At 45.0% G+C, this 16133-nt stretch overlaps 1 protein-coding gene across 4 annotated transcripts; it reads right to left on the bottom strand.

The window, feature by feature from the left end:
- Window positions 1–320: 320 nt before the first annotated feature.
- On the bottom strand, window positions 321–10489 carry LOC114800106 (aspartate beta-hydroxylase domain-containing protein 2-like). Of its 4 annotated transcripts, none has more exons than XM_028997217.1 (4): window positions 10356–10489; window positions 2774–3680; window positions 2140–2253; window positions 321–1246 (listed from the first exon to the last, which is right to left on the bottom strand). In XM_028997217.1, the coding sequence occupies exons 2-4, from the start codon at window positions 3618–3620 to the stop codon at window positions 1137–1139; spliced, it is 1071 nt and encodes a 356-aa protein (XP_028853050.1). In that variant the 5' UTR covers window positions 3621–3680; window positions 10356–10489; the 3' UTR covers window positions 321–1136. The 4 variants fall into 4 exon arrangements, 3 of the variants coding, with proteins under 3 accessions (XP_028853050.1, XP_028853049.1, XP_028853051.1); XR_003751330.1 differs by having other exon boundaries at window positions 1212–1246; window positions 2140–2701; XM_028997216.1 differs by lacking the exon at window positions 321–1246 and having other exon boundaries at window positions 1660–2253.
- Window positions 10490–16133: the final 5644 nt, after the last annotated feature.

The raw sequence follows: 16133 nt of genomic DNA, 5'->3' as shown, positions 1-16133 counted from the left end.
TGACAGGACAACATCTCCCACCTCATGCAGGAGACCCTGATAGCACCAAACAGCTCCTTCAGTGGATTCAGAAGGTCTTTTCTGTCTTATTTCTTGTCGTATGTTACAAGTATGTCTGCACAGCCAGGTGAAAACAGAGATCTGGACCTGGTCGTGCTAATGGATTAAAAATGAAGGGGGAAAATAATCGCACATTATGGGATTTTTGGAGTTATTGATCACACCGAGCGTATAATTGTCTGGCAACACTGCAGCGCACGCTCAGTCATGACGTGATTGGATAATCAGGATCCAATCAGTAACCAGCATTGCTGACATTATGAATTTAAGAGTTTTTATTGGTTTATGTCATGTTTATTCCAATGGACACAGGGTCTGAAGAAAAGTTTCAGAAGTATGGGCATCTCTGCCCGAATCCTTTTATAAAAGCGAATGCGAGTTCGCGTTGAAGCCTTTGTTCAGTTATTTTATTCTTTTGTGATATCTTCTTGTTCGTTTGAGGATCAAACTTGCTAATGATTCAACTTGATAATAAAATCTATTATCCTGAAAAATAGAGCAGCTATCACACGCAGTGAAGAGATTGTAAAGTTTATTCAACAAATTAAGAGTATTCAAATGAGATCATGGCACAACATCGATGGAACAAGATCATCGCAGGTCTGATGAACAAGGAGAAGAAAAGTCACCGACTGAAGTTCACTTCATTTACCAAACTGTTGTGTGAAAAACACTGAAAATCTGTACAAAAGGAACGTATTAAGTAGACAAAGTGATGCAAGTGGGCCTGGCCCACGTTGTACTTGTCAAGTAGAGCTAGAAATCACGCTCACAGCATAACTAGAAGAAGTTTAAAGGTGCGTCACACGGGTGCTCTGGTCCTCAGCCGCGTCAGGGACGGTCCTGGTGACATGTGACAGCTGATGTGACACGGACACTGTAAACATTTAAATATCTTCCGAAGGTGATTGTTCTGGACGACGCTCCACAGTATTTGGATGGAGGAGGCGGGGCTTGTGCAGGTTACGGCGGTTCTGTATGTACACAGGGGGTAAAGAGTCTCTCTCTCTCTCTGTCTCTCACTCTCGCCCATCTCAAGCTTCCGTTGATCCCCATCTGCTGCGAAACGGTCCCGCTCAGCGTCCAGGGGTGAAGATGTAATCCAGGGCCTGCCTCTCTGCAGCAGCCACGTTCGGGTGCCACAGGTCCACCATGAAGACCGCCCGCGGCCCGTCCTCTGCCGAGCCTGAAGACACAGACATGTTGCCAAGGAAACAGCAGGACAAGAACACAGAGCGCCATTCCGCGTTCTGCACCGCGCTGCGGAGTTCCAAAAAAATTACGTAATAAACGTGGAAATGAACAACTAATTCTCAACAAGGGCGGTAGTGGCCTAGTAACACACTCACCTATAAACCAGAAGACCCAGGTTCAAACCCCACCTACTACCATCGTGTCCCTGAGCAAGACACTTAACCCTGAGTGTCTCCAGGGGGGGACTGTCCCTGTAACTACTGACTATGAACCAGAAGACCCAGGTTCAAATCCCACTTACTACCATCGTGTCCCTGAGCAGGACACTTAACCCTGAGTGTCTCCAGGGGGGGACTGTCCCTGTAACTACTGACTATGAACCAGAAGACCCAGGTTCAAACCCCACTTACTACCATCGTGTCCCTGAGCAGGACACTTAACCCTGAGTGTCTCCAGGGGGGGACTGTCCCTGTAACTACTGACTGTAAGTTGTGTCTGGTAAATAATGTAAATGTAAATGTCAACAAAACGATCAGACAAAACTAGTAGCGACTAATCACTTAACCTAAGTTGATTATATCGTAATCGGTATAAACATTCGAGTTAAAAATTCGTTCTGGTAGAGACTGTGGCGGTCGGGTGGGATTTCGGCCTCCAACGCCGTCTGAACGTCCCACAGGCCGCCGCGTCTGGACTTCGCTAGAAATCGAGGGTGAACCTGACTAAAGCCACGAACGCCTGGTCGTCTCATCACACCTCTTCTTCCTGCTGCAATACCTGTCCTCCTCCGGCAAACTGAAATCTGGCCAACCTGGCAACGGCCGGCAGCCCGTAATAAATGCGGAGCGAAGGTGGTGAAGATGGTGGAGATGGTGCTGGATTTACCCTCGTGGAAGGCTGTGTGCAGGAAGGAATCGTCGAATAGCAGGCAGCTGCCCTCCGACCAGCACTGCGGCTCGCCGCCTACGACCAGCTCACATCCAGGAGGCACCTTCAGACCTGAAACACACGCGGTGTAACTCGTCTTCGTCCCATTCACCAGATTTCAAAAAGTGAAGTGATCGTCACTTGTGATATACAGCAGCACAGCATGCGGTGCACACAGTGAAATTTGTCCTCTGCATTTAACCATCACCCTTGGGGAGCAGTGTGTGGGGACGGTGCTTTGCTCAGTGGCACCTTGGCGGATCGGGATTCGAACCGGCAACCTTCTGATTACGGGGCCGCTTCCTTAACCTGGATTAAGGTTGTGAAGGGTCGTCATCGAGGTTGTCAACATTATATTCTAAATGACATATTATTGGTTGATATATTACATTTTGAAGAAAACAGACTCATCACTGACCCCCCACTAGGGGGTGACTGCGACACGAGCCGCCGCCCAGGGCATCATCTTCTCTACCGAACCCGCACGTGGCAGTGACTTGTCTCTTTAGCTTTCCTGGGTCTGCGGTAACATACAAGCGAACTTCGTTTCAGGAGAAATGAAAATCTGGTTGTATGTGAAACGCGTGCTCACCCAGGTGGCACCGCAGCCGCACGTTGGTCGGGCCGTAGTGCTCGGAGACGGTGGAGCCGGGCCCGAGCACCGAGAAGCAGGCGTTGCCGAACACGTTGTTGCCGATGAAGGTCCTGAGCTGGGCCAGCACCCTCCACGTCCGCGGGCACCTCCGGGCGTTCAGGGCCAGCGGGGTCCCCTGGTTGACCAGGTAGAAGGTCCACCACTGGCCCTGCGGCGTGCCGTTGGCCTTCCAGCCGGGCGGCGGCGAGGAGCCGGGCCGGGGCGGGGCCGGGCGGTACACGCTGTGGAACTCGGCCAGCAGCAGCGGGAAGCTCCGCTCCAGCAGCTCCACGTCGTGCTTCTGGGCGTCGCGGGGGAAGAAGGGCGCGGTGGGCAGGTCGGGCAGGAAGAAGACCTCGGGCTTCTGGATGGAGGGCCGGCCGGACAGCAGGTGGCGGGCAGGGTCGCGGACGCCCTTGTGCAGGCGGCCCATGCCGGACCAGGTGTAGCGCTTGGCGTAGTCCTGCAGGCTGTGGTAGAGGCGCTGGTTCAGGCCCTCGCCCGCCTGGGTGCAGCGGAAGCACTCGGCCGAGCGGCAGTAGGCGGAGCCGTTGGGCTCCCGGCCGGGCGGCGCGGCGGGGCCCTGGCGGCCCTTGGGGGCCCCGTCGGCGGGGAGCAGGACGCCGGCCACGCCCGGCCGGCCGGGCAGGGCGGGCGCGCTCTGCTCGCGGCCCACGCGGTAGCAGTACCAGACGAAGAGCAGCGCCAGGCAGAGGGCGGTGCCCACGGCGCTGGACTGGCACTCTCTCATCCACTGCATCCCCCCGGCCACCAGCTCGCGCATCCTCTCCAGTGACCACTCCATGCGGGCGGGACCTACACCCTCATTCTCCACAGGGCGTGGCCAACTTCAGGCCAGCATGGCCTGAAACAGAGAAAAAGTCATCTTCGTCCCATTCTAAATGCGTCTATTTACCTTCGTCCATGGATCCAGACCCTACAAGATGTTTGGTGACCTGCAGCGGACCTCAGTTTCCACGACGATGGTCCCACAATAGAAATAAAACACCCTCCCCTTTTTTTAAAGGTCCAGCTTCTTTTTAAATGCGCATTATTAGACAAATAGATTCCAGGCCTGCATACACAGACAAACTGCAGAGAACCGACACGAATTCACACCCACACACACACTCACCCACACACACACACACACACACACACAGCAAGCAGCCGAGTGGTGGAGCGCAGATCTCGCAGCAGTTCAAAATTCAGCTTCCCCACCTCCACACCGCAACTGTTCAGAATTACAATCACACACACACACACACACACACACACACACACACACACACATCCAGCGTGAGGTGACACATGCGGTCACATTATATAGAAACAGACAAAAACACACACACACGTCCAGTGTGAAGGTGCTGCTTTTAATCTCATTGCACATGCGTATAGTGACAATAAAAGGTATTCTATACTGTTCCGTTCTGTTCTATACTGTTCTATTCTATACTGTTCCGCTGTTCTGTCCTATTCTATACTGTTCCGTTCTGTTCTATTCTATACTGTTCCGCTGTTCTGTCCTATTCTATACTGTTCCGTTCTGTTCTATTCTATACTGTTCCGTTCTGTTCTATTCTATACTGTTCCGCTGTTCCGTCCTATTCTATACTGTTCCGTTCTGTTCTATACTGTTCCGTTCTGTTCTATCCTATTCTATACTGTTCCATTCTGTTCTATACTGTTCTGTTCTATACTGTTCCGCTGTTCTGTCCTATTCTATACTGTTCCGTTCTGTTCTATACTGTTCTCTTCTGTTTTATTCTATTCTTCTATGAGGTGACACATGCGGTCACATTATATAGAAACAGACAAAAACACACACACACGTCCAGTGTGAAGGTGCTGCTTTTAATCTCATTGCACATGCGTATAGTGACAATAAAAGGTATTCTATACTGTTCCGTTCTGTTCTATACTGTTCTGTTCTATACTGTTCCGCTGTTCTGTCCTATTCTATACTGTTCCGTTCTGTTCTATTCTATACTGTTCCGCTGTTCTGTCCTATTCTATACTGTTCCGTTCTGTTCTATACTGTTCCGCTGTTCCGTCCTATTCTATACTGTTCCGTTCTGTTCTATACTGTTCCGTTCTGTTCTATACTGTTCTGTTCTATACTGTTCCGCTGTTCTGTCCTATTCTATACTGTTCCGTTCTGTTCTATACTGTTCTGTTCTATACTGTTCCGCTGTTCTGTCCTATTCTATACTGTTCCGTTCTGTTCTATACTGTTCTGTTCTATACTGTTCCGTTCTGTTTTATACTGTTCTGTTCTATACTGTTCCGCTGTTCTGTCCTATTCTATACTGTTCCGTTCTGTTCTATACTGTTCTGTTCTATACTGTTCCGCTGTTCTGTCCTATTCTATACTGTTCCGTTCTGTTCTATTCTATACTGTTCCGTTCTGTTTTATACTGTTCTGTTCTATACTGTTCCGCTGTTCTGTCCTATTCTATACTGTTCCGTTCTGTTCTATACTGTTCTGTTCTATACTGTTCCGTTCTGTTCTATACTGTTCCGTTCTGTTCTATACTGTTCTATTCTATACTGTTCCGCTGTTCTGTCCTATTCTATACTGTTCCGTTCTGTTCTATTCTATACTGTTCCGCTGTTCTGTCCTATTCTATACTGTTCCGTTCTGTTCTATTCTATACTGTTCCGTTCTGTTCTATTCTATACTGTTCCGCTGTTCCGTCCTATTCTATACTGTTCCGTTCTGTTCTATACTGTTCCGTTCTGTTCTATCCTATTCTATACTGTTCCGTTCTGTTCTATACTGTTCTGTTCTATACTGTTCCGCTGTTCTGTCCTATTCTATACTGTTCCGTTCTGTTCTATACTGTTCTCTTCTGTTTTATTCTATTCTTCTATGAGGTGACACATGCGGTCACATTATATAGAAACAGACAAAAACACACACACACGTCCAGTGTGAAGGTGCTGCTTTTAATCTCATTGCACATGCGTATAGTGACAATAAAAGGTATTCTATACTGTTCCGTTCTGTTCTATACTGTTCTGTTCTATACTGTTCCGCTGTTCTGTCCTATTCTATACTGTTCCGTTCTGTTCTATTCTATACTGTTCCGCTGTTCTGTCCTATTCTATACTGTTCCGTTCTGTTCTATACTGTTCCGCTGTTCCGTCCTATTCTATACTGTTCCGTTCTGTTCTATACTGTTCCGTTCTGTTCTATACTGTTCTGTTCTATACTGTTCCGCTGTTCTGTCCTATTCTATACTGTTCCGTTCTGTTCTATACTGTTCTGTTCTATACTGTTCCGCTGTTCTGTCCTATTCTATACTGTTCCGTTCTGTTCTATACTGTTCTGTTCTATACTGTTCCGTTCTGTTTTATACTGTTCTGTTCTATACTGTTCCGCTGTTCTGTCCTATTCTATACTGTTCCGTTCTGTTCTATACTGTTCTGTTCTATACTGTTCCGCTGTTCTGTCCTATTCTATACTGTTCCGTTCTGTTCTATTCTATACTGTTCCGTTCTGTTTTATACTGTTCTGTTCTATACTGTTCCGCTGTTCTGTCCTATTCTATACTGTTCCGTTCTGTTCTATACTGTTCTGTTCTATACTGTTCCGTTCTGTTCTATACTGTTCCGTTCTGTTCTATACTGTTCTATTCTATACTGTTCCGCTGTTCTGTCCTATTCTATACTGTTCCGTTCTGTTCTATTCTATACTGTTCCGCTGTTCTGTCCTATTCTATACTGTTCCGTTCTGTTCTATTCTATACTGTTCCGCTGTTCTGTCCTATTCTATACTGTTCCGTTCTGTTCTATTCTATACTGTTCCACCCTATTCTATACTGTTCCGTTCTGTTCTATACTGTTCCGTTCTGTTCTATACTGTTCTGTTCTATACTGTTCCGCTGTTCTGTCCTATTCTATACTGTTCCGTTCTGTTCTATACTGTTCTGTTCTATACTGTTCCGCTGTTCTGTCCTATTCTATACTGTTCCGTTCTGTTCTATACTGTTCCGTTCTGTTTTATACTGTTCTGTTCTATACTGTTTCGCTGTTCTGTCCTATTCTATACTGTTCCGTTCTGTTCTATACTGTTCTGTTCTATACTGTTCCGCTGTTCTGTCCTATTCTATACTGTTCCGTTCTGTTCTATTCTATACTGTTCCGTTCTGTTTTATACTGTTCTGTTCTATACTGTTCCGCTGTTCTGTCCTATTCTATACTGTTCCGTTCTGTTCTATACTGTTCTGTTCTATACTGTTCCGCTGTTCTGTCCTATTCTATACTGTTCCGTTCTGTTCTATTCTATACTGTTCCGCTGTTCTGTCCTATTCTATACTGTTCCGCTGTTCTGTCCTATTCTATACTGTTCCGTTCTGTTCTATACTGTTCTGTTCTATACTGTTCCGCTGTTCTGTCCTATTCTATACTGTTCCGTTCTGTTCTATACTGTTCCGTTCTGTTTTATACTGTTCTGTTCTATACTGTTCCGCTGTTCTGTCCTATTCTATACTGTTCCGTTCTATACTGTTCCGCTGTTCTGTCCTATTCTATACTGTTCCGTTCTGTTCTATTCTATACTGTTCCGTTCTGTTTTATACTGTTCTGTTCTATACTGTTCCGCTGTTCTGTCCTATTCTATACTGTTCCGTTCTGTTCTATACTGTTCTGCTGTTCCGTCCTATTCTATACTGTTCCGTTCTGTTCTATACTGTTCCGTTCTATACTGTTCCGCTGTTCTGTCCTATTCTATACTGTTCCGTTCTGTTCTATCCTATTCTATACTGTTCCGTTCTGTTCTATACTGTTCTGTTCTATACTGTTCCGCTGTTCTGTCCTATTCTATACTGTTCCGTTCTGTTCTATACTGTTCTCTTCTGTTTTATTCTATTCTTCTATGAGGTGACACATGCGGTCACATTATATAGAAACAGACAAAAACACACACACACGTCCAGTGTGAAGGTGCTGCTTTTAATCTCATTGCACATGCGTATAGTGACAATAAAAGGTATTCTATACTGTTCCGTTCTGTTCTATACTGTTCTGTTCTATACTGTTCCGCTGTTCTGTCCTATTCTATACTGTTCCGTTCTGTTCTATTCTATACTGTTCCGCTGTTCTGTCCTATTCTATACTGTTCCGTTCTGTTCTATACTGTTCCGCTGTTCCGTCCTATTCTATACTGTTCCGTTCTGTTCTATACTGTTCCGTTCTGTTCTATACTGTTCTGTTCTATACTGTTCCGCTGTTCTGTCCTATTCTATACTGTTCCGTTCTGTTCTATACTGTTCTGTTCTATACTGTTCCGCTGTTCTGTCCTATTCTATACTGTTCCGTTCTGTTCTATACTGTTCTGTTCTATACTGTTCCGTTCTGTTTTATACTGTTCTGTTCTATACTGTTCCGCTGTTCTGTCCTATTCTATACTGTTCCGTTCTGTTCTATACTGTTCTGTTCTATACTGTTCCGCTGTTCTGTCCTATTCTATACTGTTCCGTTCTGTTCTATTCTATACTGTTCCGTTCTGTTTTATACTGTTCTGTTCTATACTGTTCCGCTGTTCTGTCCTATTCTATACTGTTCCGTTCTGTTCTATACTGTTCTGTTCTATACTGTTCCGTTCTGTTCTATACTGTTCCGTTCTGTTCTATACTGTTCTATTCTATACTGTTCCGCTGTTCTGTCCTATTCTATACTGTTCCGTTCTGTTCTATTCTATACTGTTCCGCTGTTCTGTCCTATTCTATACTGTTCCGTTCTGTTCTATTCTATACTGTTCCGCTGTTCTGTCCTATTCTATACTGTTCCGTTCTGTTCTATTCTATACTGTTCCACCCTATTCTATACTGTTCCGTTCTGTTCTATACTGTTCCGTTCTGTTCTATACTGTTCTGTTCTATACTGTTCCGCTGTTCTGTCCTATTCTATACTGTTCCGTTCTGTTCTATACTGTTCTGTTCTATACTGTTCCGCTGTTCTGTCCTATTCTATACTGTTCCGTTCTGTTCTATACTGTTCCGTTCTGTTTTATACTGTTCTGTTCTATACTGTTTCGCTGTTCTGTCCTATTCTATACTGTTCCGTTCTGTTCTATACTGTTCTGTTCTATACTGTTCCGCTGTTCTGTCCTATTCTATACTGTTCCGTTCTGTTCTATTCTATACTGTTCCGTTCTGTTTTATACTGTTCTGTTCTATACTGTTCCGCTGTTCTGTCCTATTCTATACTGTTCCGTTCTGTTCTATACTGTTCTGTTCTATACTGTTCCGCTGTTCTGTCCTATTCTATACTGTTCCGTTCTGTTCTATTCTATACTGTTCCGCTGTTCTGTCCTATTCTATACTGTTCCGCTGTTCTGTCCTATTCTATACTGTTCCGTTCTGTTCTATACTGTTCTGTTCTATACTGTTCCGCTGTTCTGTCCTATTCTATACTGTTCCGTTCTGTTCTATACTGTTCCGTTCTGTTTTATACTGTTCTGTTCTATACTGTTCTGTTCTATACTGTTCCGCTGTTCTGTCCTATTCTATACTGTTCCGTTCTATACTGTTCCGCTGTTCTGTCCTATTCTATACTGTTCCGTTCTGTTCTATTCTATACTGTTCCGTTCTGTTTTATACTGTTCTGTTCTATACTGTTCCGCTGTTCTGTCCTATTCTATACTGTTCCGTTCTGTTCTATACTGTTCTGCTGTTCCGTCCTATTCTATACTGTTCCGTTCTGTTCTATACTGTTCCGTTCTATACTGTTCCGCTGTTCTGTCCTATTCTATACTGTTCCGTTCTGTTCTATCCTATTCTATACTGTTCCGTTCTGTTCTATACTGTTCTGTTCTATACTGTTCCGCTGTTCTGTCCTATTCTATACTGTTCCGTTCTGTTCTATACTGTTCTGCTGTTCCGTCCTATTCTATACTGTTCCGTTCTGTTCTATACTGTTCCGTTCTATACTGTTCCGCTGTTCTGTCCTATTCTATACTGTTCCGTTCTGTTCTATCCTATTCTATACTGTTCCGTTCTGTTCTATACTGTTCTGTTCTATACTGTTCCGCTGTTCTGTCCTATTCTATACTGTTCCGTTCTGTTCTATCCTATTCTATACTGTTCCGTTCTGTTCTATACTGTTCTGTTCTATACTGTTCCGCTGTTCTGTCCTATTCTATACTGTTCCGTTCTGTTCTATACTGTTCTCTTCTGTTTTATTCTATTCTTCTATGAGGTGACACATGCGGTCACATTGTCTAGAAACAGATGAAGACATGACGCCTGCGGCAGCGATGCAGAGCGCAGGGACCGCAGACGAAGGGGGAAGCGACCGAAAGCGACAGCTGCGACGTGTACAGGTGCTGGCAGGCGGCGCGACACTGACGACAGTACAAGCCCGTAAAAGGCAGGGGCGACATGGCCGGGCGACAGACGCGCTGAGGCGACAGCGGAGGGCGACGCCTCGGTCCTGGTCACGACGGACCGACACGTCGCCGAAATCGGGGTGACCGTCGTGCCGCGCACCCGATAATGTCGCAGCCACGTTGACATTAATATGATCATCTTACCTTGCCAGCCAGGCGCCGCACGTCAGATCTCCACCCACCTGTACCCCCACAAACCGCACAAAAGTCGGGGCTCCGCCGCGCGCTCCGGTTCCTTTAACGGGGAGGCGGAACTCGCAGCAACTTAATCTGCTGCGAGGAGGAACAACAAATCCCACGATGCACTGCGGCCCGAGGCTCCACCAATCAGCAACGAGCAGACGTTCTGGTCAGTGACGTCAGCACCGGCACATCTTTTCAATACTTCACATTTTAACATAAAACTAATGGTTCACCGGATTAAATGATCCTGTATTCCATTAAACAATAGCTTGGTTTCGCTAAATCCTTATTTTAAGAGAGTTAATTAGCTGCTCTGAAGCCGTTCAGTGTTTTAATTTACATTTAAGGCGTTTACCAGACGCCCTCATCCAGAGCGACTTGCAACGTGCCTCCATGTCACCATTCTGGTTCTGGTTCACTAGGACCCCCAACTATGGATACAATCTTTTTAATCTTTACACGGTATGATATGCAGTGAAATGCTTTTAAAAATTAAATTAAAATTTGAGATAAACAATGAGTTAAAAATTCAAATAAAAGTTTCTAGTGGAATTGAGTCCAGAAGTGGTTGAGAGTGAAAGGGCTGGAGTGTATTAGAGTTCTATGAAGTGTTGTTGTATAGCCTGCAGGAAGAAGTTCCTCCTCATCCTCCCTGTGTTGTACTTCCCTGATGGCAGCAGGGAGAAGAGTCCATTGTTTGGGTGGCTGAGGTCCTTCACTATCTTCCTGGTCCTGGTCCAGCACCGTTTGCTGTAGATAGATTGAAGGTCAGGGAGCTTGGTACAGATGATGTGTTCAGCTGATAGAACCACCCTCTGTAGGGCTCGCCTGTCCTTCATGGTGCTGTTCCCGAACCAGGTTGAGATATTTCCCGTCAGGATGCTCTCTATGGTGCAGGAGTAGAAGTTCCTGAGCACCTTGGAGGGCAGTCTGAAGTCTCTCAGGCGTCTGAGGTGGTAGAGACGCTGCCGGGCCTTTTTCACCACGGTGTTGATGTGACAGGACCATGACAGGTTCTCCAAGTACAGTATGAGTGCGAGGAATAGTTCATTCATGCATTTTTATAATAAATATCTTGGTATTGTTCACTGATAAGGCTTGTGTAAGGGGCACCATCTACACCGCGCCTCTTCTACGATCAGGGCTCAAAGGAGGAGTAGAAAAGGTTAGTTTAAACAGAACATCTATTAAACATGAATTAAGAACTCAGAGCTCGGCCCACCCACAAAACCAAAAGAGTCAAAATGTCCATCAATCCCAAAAAAAAAGAAAACCAACGTGGTCCACTAAAAAAAACAAAAGTAAATTGTAGAACAAAAACTCAAAAGCATCTACATCTAGCCCGTCCTCTCCACTCAAAATGGTCTCAGTCAAAAATACACAACTCGAAACAAACACTGATTTCGGTTTCACTTTACTTTACTTTGAATAAAACAAAAGACTCTTTTCGCTTTCTTTTCTAAAGTTTCTGTATCCAGCGTGCTAACGTGCTGCTGGTCTCGTTCACCTTCTCTCGTCCTCTCCCCATCAGTTCTTCCCTCAGCCACGCCACATCGGCCCCGGCTGCGCGAGCATCTCAACAATCGTGACATTAGTTTTCAACTCCAACAAGTAGCTGGGATGAAATCCACCTTTTCTCCATGTCTACTTCAAGTGGGTTACATCCTCCCCCCCTTGACCTGTTGCACCCTACACTGCTTCAGGTGCTAGGGGTGCTAATTGACCTATGTAAGGCACAGAATCAAATGTTTGGGAGGAGGCCTGATCTAACCCTGCTAATATAGAGTGCATAACCATGACTAGGGGGTTCCCGGATAGGTTAGCCTTTTTGCAGCAGATTTGTGTCGGACAGATCTTCTTAATGGCACCTCAGTCTCAGGGGCAATTTCAACGCTTTCTGACTCATTTTGCTCTTGTACATCTCCAGCCCCCTCCATCATTTATGAGTCATTTTGTCTCCCATTTCTGGGATCACGATCCCTACAGAGATCCATGGTCGGAGAATCAAGAAGATCCTGGGTGTCCGTTTCGATCTTGTTTGGCTCTGGCACAGGCGAGCAAATGATAAGCCTCACTACCTCTGTCAACATTAATATTTACAGGCTTAAAAGTAGGAGCTGCAGGGCTCAACGTAGACACATCAAGGCTCACATTAGTTCCCTGATTGCCAAGGAGTTCACTATTGTCCTCAATATGCTCTCCAAGTTGAGGTGCTTCCTCTTGTCCTTGATTGCTGTTGAATGCTGATCAAAAAGGGAATACTTGCTCTCATCTTCCACTTCAGACAGTTCTTCGTCGTCCTCAGCTCTCTCAGGTTCTGAGTGAGATGGTTTCTTGCGTCTTTGTCTGCACTTCAACTTGGATTGAATATCTTTTACAGCGTAAGGAAGAAAACCACATGACAAGCTTTTGTGACAAGGTCTCTGTGTAGAACTCTTTCTGGTCCATCTGTGGAATCAGGGACAACAACATAGACAGGGGAGTCTTGAAACGCTATACAGTTTGCTGTATTTGGTAAAATGATCCGTTATTACCAAGATGTTCTTAGTGCCCTTTCCATCAGGTTCCAGAGAAAGGCGACTTCTATGTCTAAGTAACCTCTTGTTACTTCAGTTACCTCTTGTAACTTATTTTTATGTAACCTCTTGTTACCATACCATTCATACCATTTAAATAGAAGTCAACTTACCCCGTGCCTTCTCTCAATCATAGAATTCCTTCAACCTCCAGACTTCCAGTCGACGGTCGGCCTACCAGTCCCCAAAGGGGTCTGTTCCTGACCCCTCCTAAGGAGTCAGCCTTGGCCAAGGTTTTTCCGGAGTCCGTTCTGTCCACTGGAAATCCTTTGGTGTCTTGGAATCCGGCTCGAAGGACCAATTAAATGTCAGAGTTATGCCTCGTTCTAACACTTATTAAATAACTGGAGAAGAAAGACACGAAGCAATTGAGTCCGTTTTACTTGCAAGGAGAGCTCTGTGGTTTCTGACGTGCCTCCTCATTTTATTCAATACTGGGTGGTACATTCAGACGTCAGATGGTTTGTCCCGAACATAGAAATTCGTAGAACTTCACTGTTGTTTATCTCATGATTGGTGGTCTCCTTCTTTTTCCATCTGCAAGTTCTCCGTTCGCTGTTTTCCCAGATCCCGCAAGGTCTCGGTCACCTCGCCCCGGCATTACTAAATTGTTTCAATATTAAATTGTTTCATTCTATTTAAAAAAAAAAAGTCATTCTCGTTGCATTTTCTATGTTAATGTTAAACGGGGGTTGAATTTTTACAATTGCAGCAACTCTGCGCTGTCGGGCCCGAGCAGTACAGACATGATGGTTGATGAACTGTATCTGTTCATCTGTGTCTCATGGAGGTTTGTTCTGCTTTATAACTCTCCTGATCTGCTTTGCTTCAGTGATGAAATAATGAGTAGACGGGTCGTGCATTTTATGAGCATGTCACTGTGCATCATCTATATCAGTAGTGTCTTATAAACCAGCGTTATAGATCTATACTTGTTGAAGGCTGGCATTGTAGGTCACTGTTATAGATCAGTAATGGTGCTCCACACATTGTGTTTTGCTCCACTGCTTTGCTTTGCTTCTTTTGCTCTTTCTCCATCATGGCTGGCGCTGTACCTTGCAAGTCTGGTCTGGTTTGAAGTCCCTCTATCTCCATCATGGCTGACATTGTGCTTTGTAAGACTGCCCTGCTTTGCTGTTCCTCTATCTCCATCAGAAGTTCTCTGCTTAGCTTCAGTTGCTGATACTTGATTTCCATCTATGTTAATTTTCTTCGGTCTTGTTTACGCTTCCAGACTTTTTTGATCCATGGAAGGAACTTGAAGCGTGTTCGCTTCTTCTTTTCTGTCTTGTGGCAGACGTTGTGCTTCTTTGGGCTGCTCTGTCTAGCATTCTTATCCGTTCCTGTCTCATGACTGACATTATGCTTCTCACGACATTTGCGCATACCGCACAGACGTCTTCTCAGTCTACTTTGGCCAAACTGCTTTTTGCGAATGAAACTGTAATTCAGCAGGTCCTGTGCAGTAGGTCTCTATGCTGGGTCCACAGTCAATGCAGCTCTGATAAACGTCTAAAAATCCTCAGACCAGATTTCACTTGTGTTTGTTATCCAACTTTGATAGACATCATCTGATGTATATGTCTCAGAGGACAGGTTGTCTGCTAGATCAAGTAAAGTCACGCCCAGGGACCAAATGTCACATCTTTCATCATAGCTGCCACATTCCGGAGCCACTTAAACCTCAGGAGCCATGGTCACATGTGTTCCCACAACATTATCTGGTTCTTTGTTCAGCTTATGGGCCACACTAAAATCACAAATCTTAATGTCCCCAGCACCGTTGAGCAAGAAGTTTTCTAATTTGATGTCCCTATGTACGAAACTCATCCCATGAATGTAATGTAGACCCTAAAGACATTCTTCGGTTATATATGCGATCTCCTGTTCGGTCAAGCATCCTGTCTTCAAACACAGATCAAACAAATCGCCACCATCACAAAGCTCCATGACTATGTATAGGTCTTTCCAAAAGAAGACCTCTATAAGGTTTGTAATTGTATGGTGTTTGACATTCTGCATGCATTCTACTTCATCATTGGAATAGGAATTATTCTATTTAAATACAGTACATTTTTTTATTTTGGAGAGGGTTAACCCTAACTCTCACATTTAGAATTTAAAAATGTAATGATCTATGTTAAAAAAAATAAACCTTACAAATGAGTTTATATGACCCCAATCCATTTCAATTCAGAGCGAGAGTATAGAGAGTATTTTACTCTCAAGTGGGTTAGGTTCCAGAGGAAGGCGCCCAGGCTCCACCACTTTTCAATGTGTGTGTGTGTGTGTGTGTGTGTGTGTGTGTGTGTGTGTAGGTAACACAGTGGTGACAGCTGCTGTAGTGGAGACTCAGAGCGTCTCTAAAATGAACAATTCACTCAAGCTGGACTTCAAGTTTGACTCTTTAACCCTGGCGCTGTACAGTTACATTTACATTCATGGTGTTAGTAGATTATACGATCGTGATAAGATAAGATAAGATGAACCTTTATTAGTCCCACAAGTGGGAAATTGCACTTGTCACGGCAGAAAGTGGATAGGGCATCCTAGAACAGAGCTGGCCTTCCGGATGAGAGTCTGGTCAATAACAGCTTTGGCCATATTTACCTGGTTGGTGTGTTCTTATGTCATATTTTTATCTTGTTAACACATGACAGTATCTCAGGTTTCAGTCCAGATTCTCTAAATCTACATTTACATTTTAAGGCGTTTACCAGACGCCCTGATCCAGAGCGACTTACAACGTGCTTCCATGTCACCATGGATGAAGAGGTCAGTTCTGGTTCACTAGGACCCCCAACTATGAATACAAACTTTTTATTCACTCTGTTCTAGTTCCTATACAGAAGTCAGACGAGAAGAAGGTTACAAGTTCATCTAAATATTCTCTAAAGAGGAAGGTCTTGAGCTGCCGTGTGAAGGTGCTCAGTGACTGAGCTGGAAGTTCATTCCACCACCGAGGGGCCAAGACGGAGAAGAGTCTAGATGAGCGTCTTCCTTTTACCTTCAGAGATGGAGGGACCAGGCGAGCAGTACTGGAGGCTCGGAGTATACCAGGTGCAGTGTGAGGTGTAATAAGGGCTGTGAGGTAGGATGGTGCTACTCCATGTCTGGCTTTGTAGGCCAGCATCAGTACCTGAACCTGATGCGTGCAGGTACT

This window comes from Denticeps clupeoides, chromosome 11 (genome assembly GCF_900700375.1).
Source record: "Denticeps clupeoides chromosome 11, fDenClu1.1, whole genome shotgun sequence".
Classification (NCBI taxonomy): domain Eukaryota; kingdom Metazoa; phylum Chordata; class Actinopteri; order Clupeiformes; family Denticipitidae; genus Denticeps; species Denticeps clupeoides.
Note: the sequence above shows the minus strand (reverse complement) of the source record. Positions and strands in the feature narration are given on the sequence as shown.

What these genes read in the sequence shown, in the direction of transcription:
- LOC114800106 (XM_028997216.1), bottom strand. Translation starts at nt 3,620, where the DNA reads ATGGAGTGGTCACTGGAGAGGATGCGCGAGCTGGTGGCCGGGGGGATG. An exon ending in GCGGCTGCGGTGCCACCTGG is followed by an intron (nt 2,254 to 2,773) that starts GTGAGCACGCGT and finishes CGTGTGTTTCAG; the next exon opens with GTCTGAAGGTGCCTCCTGGA.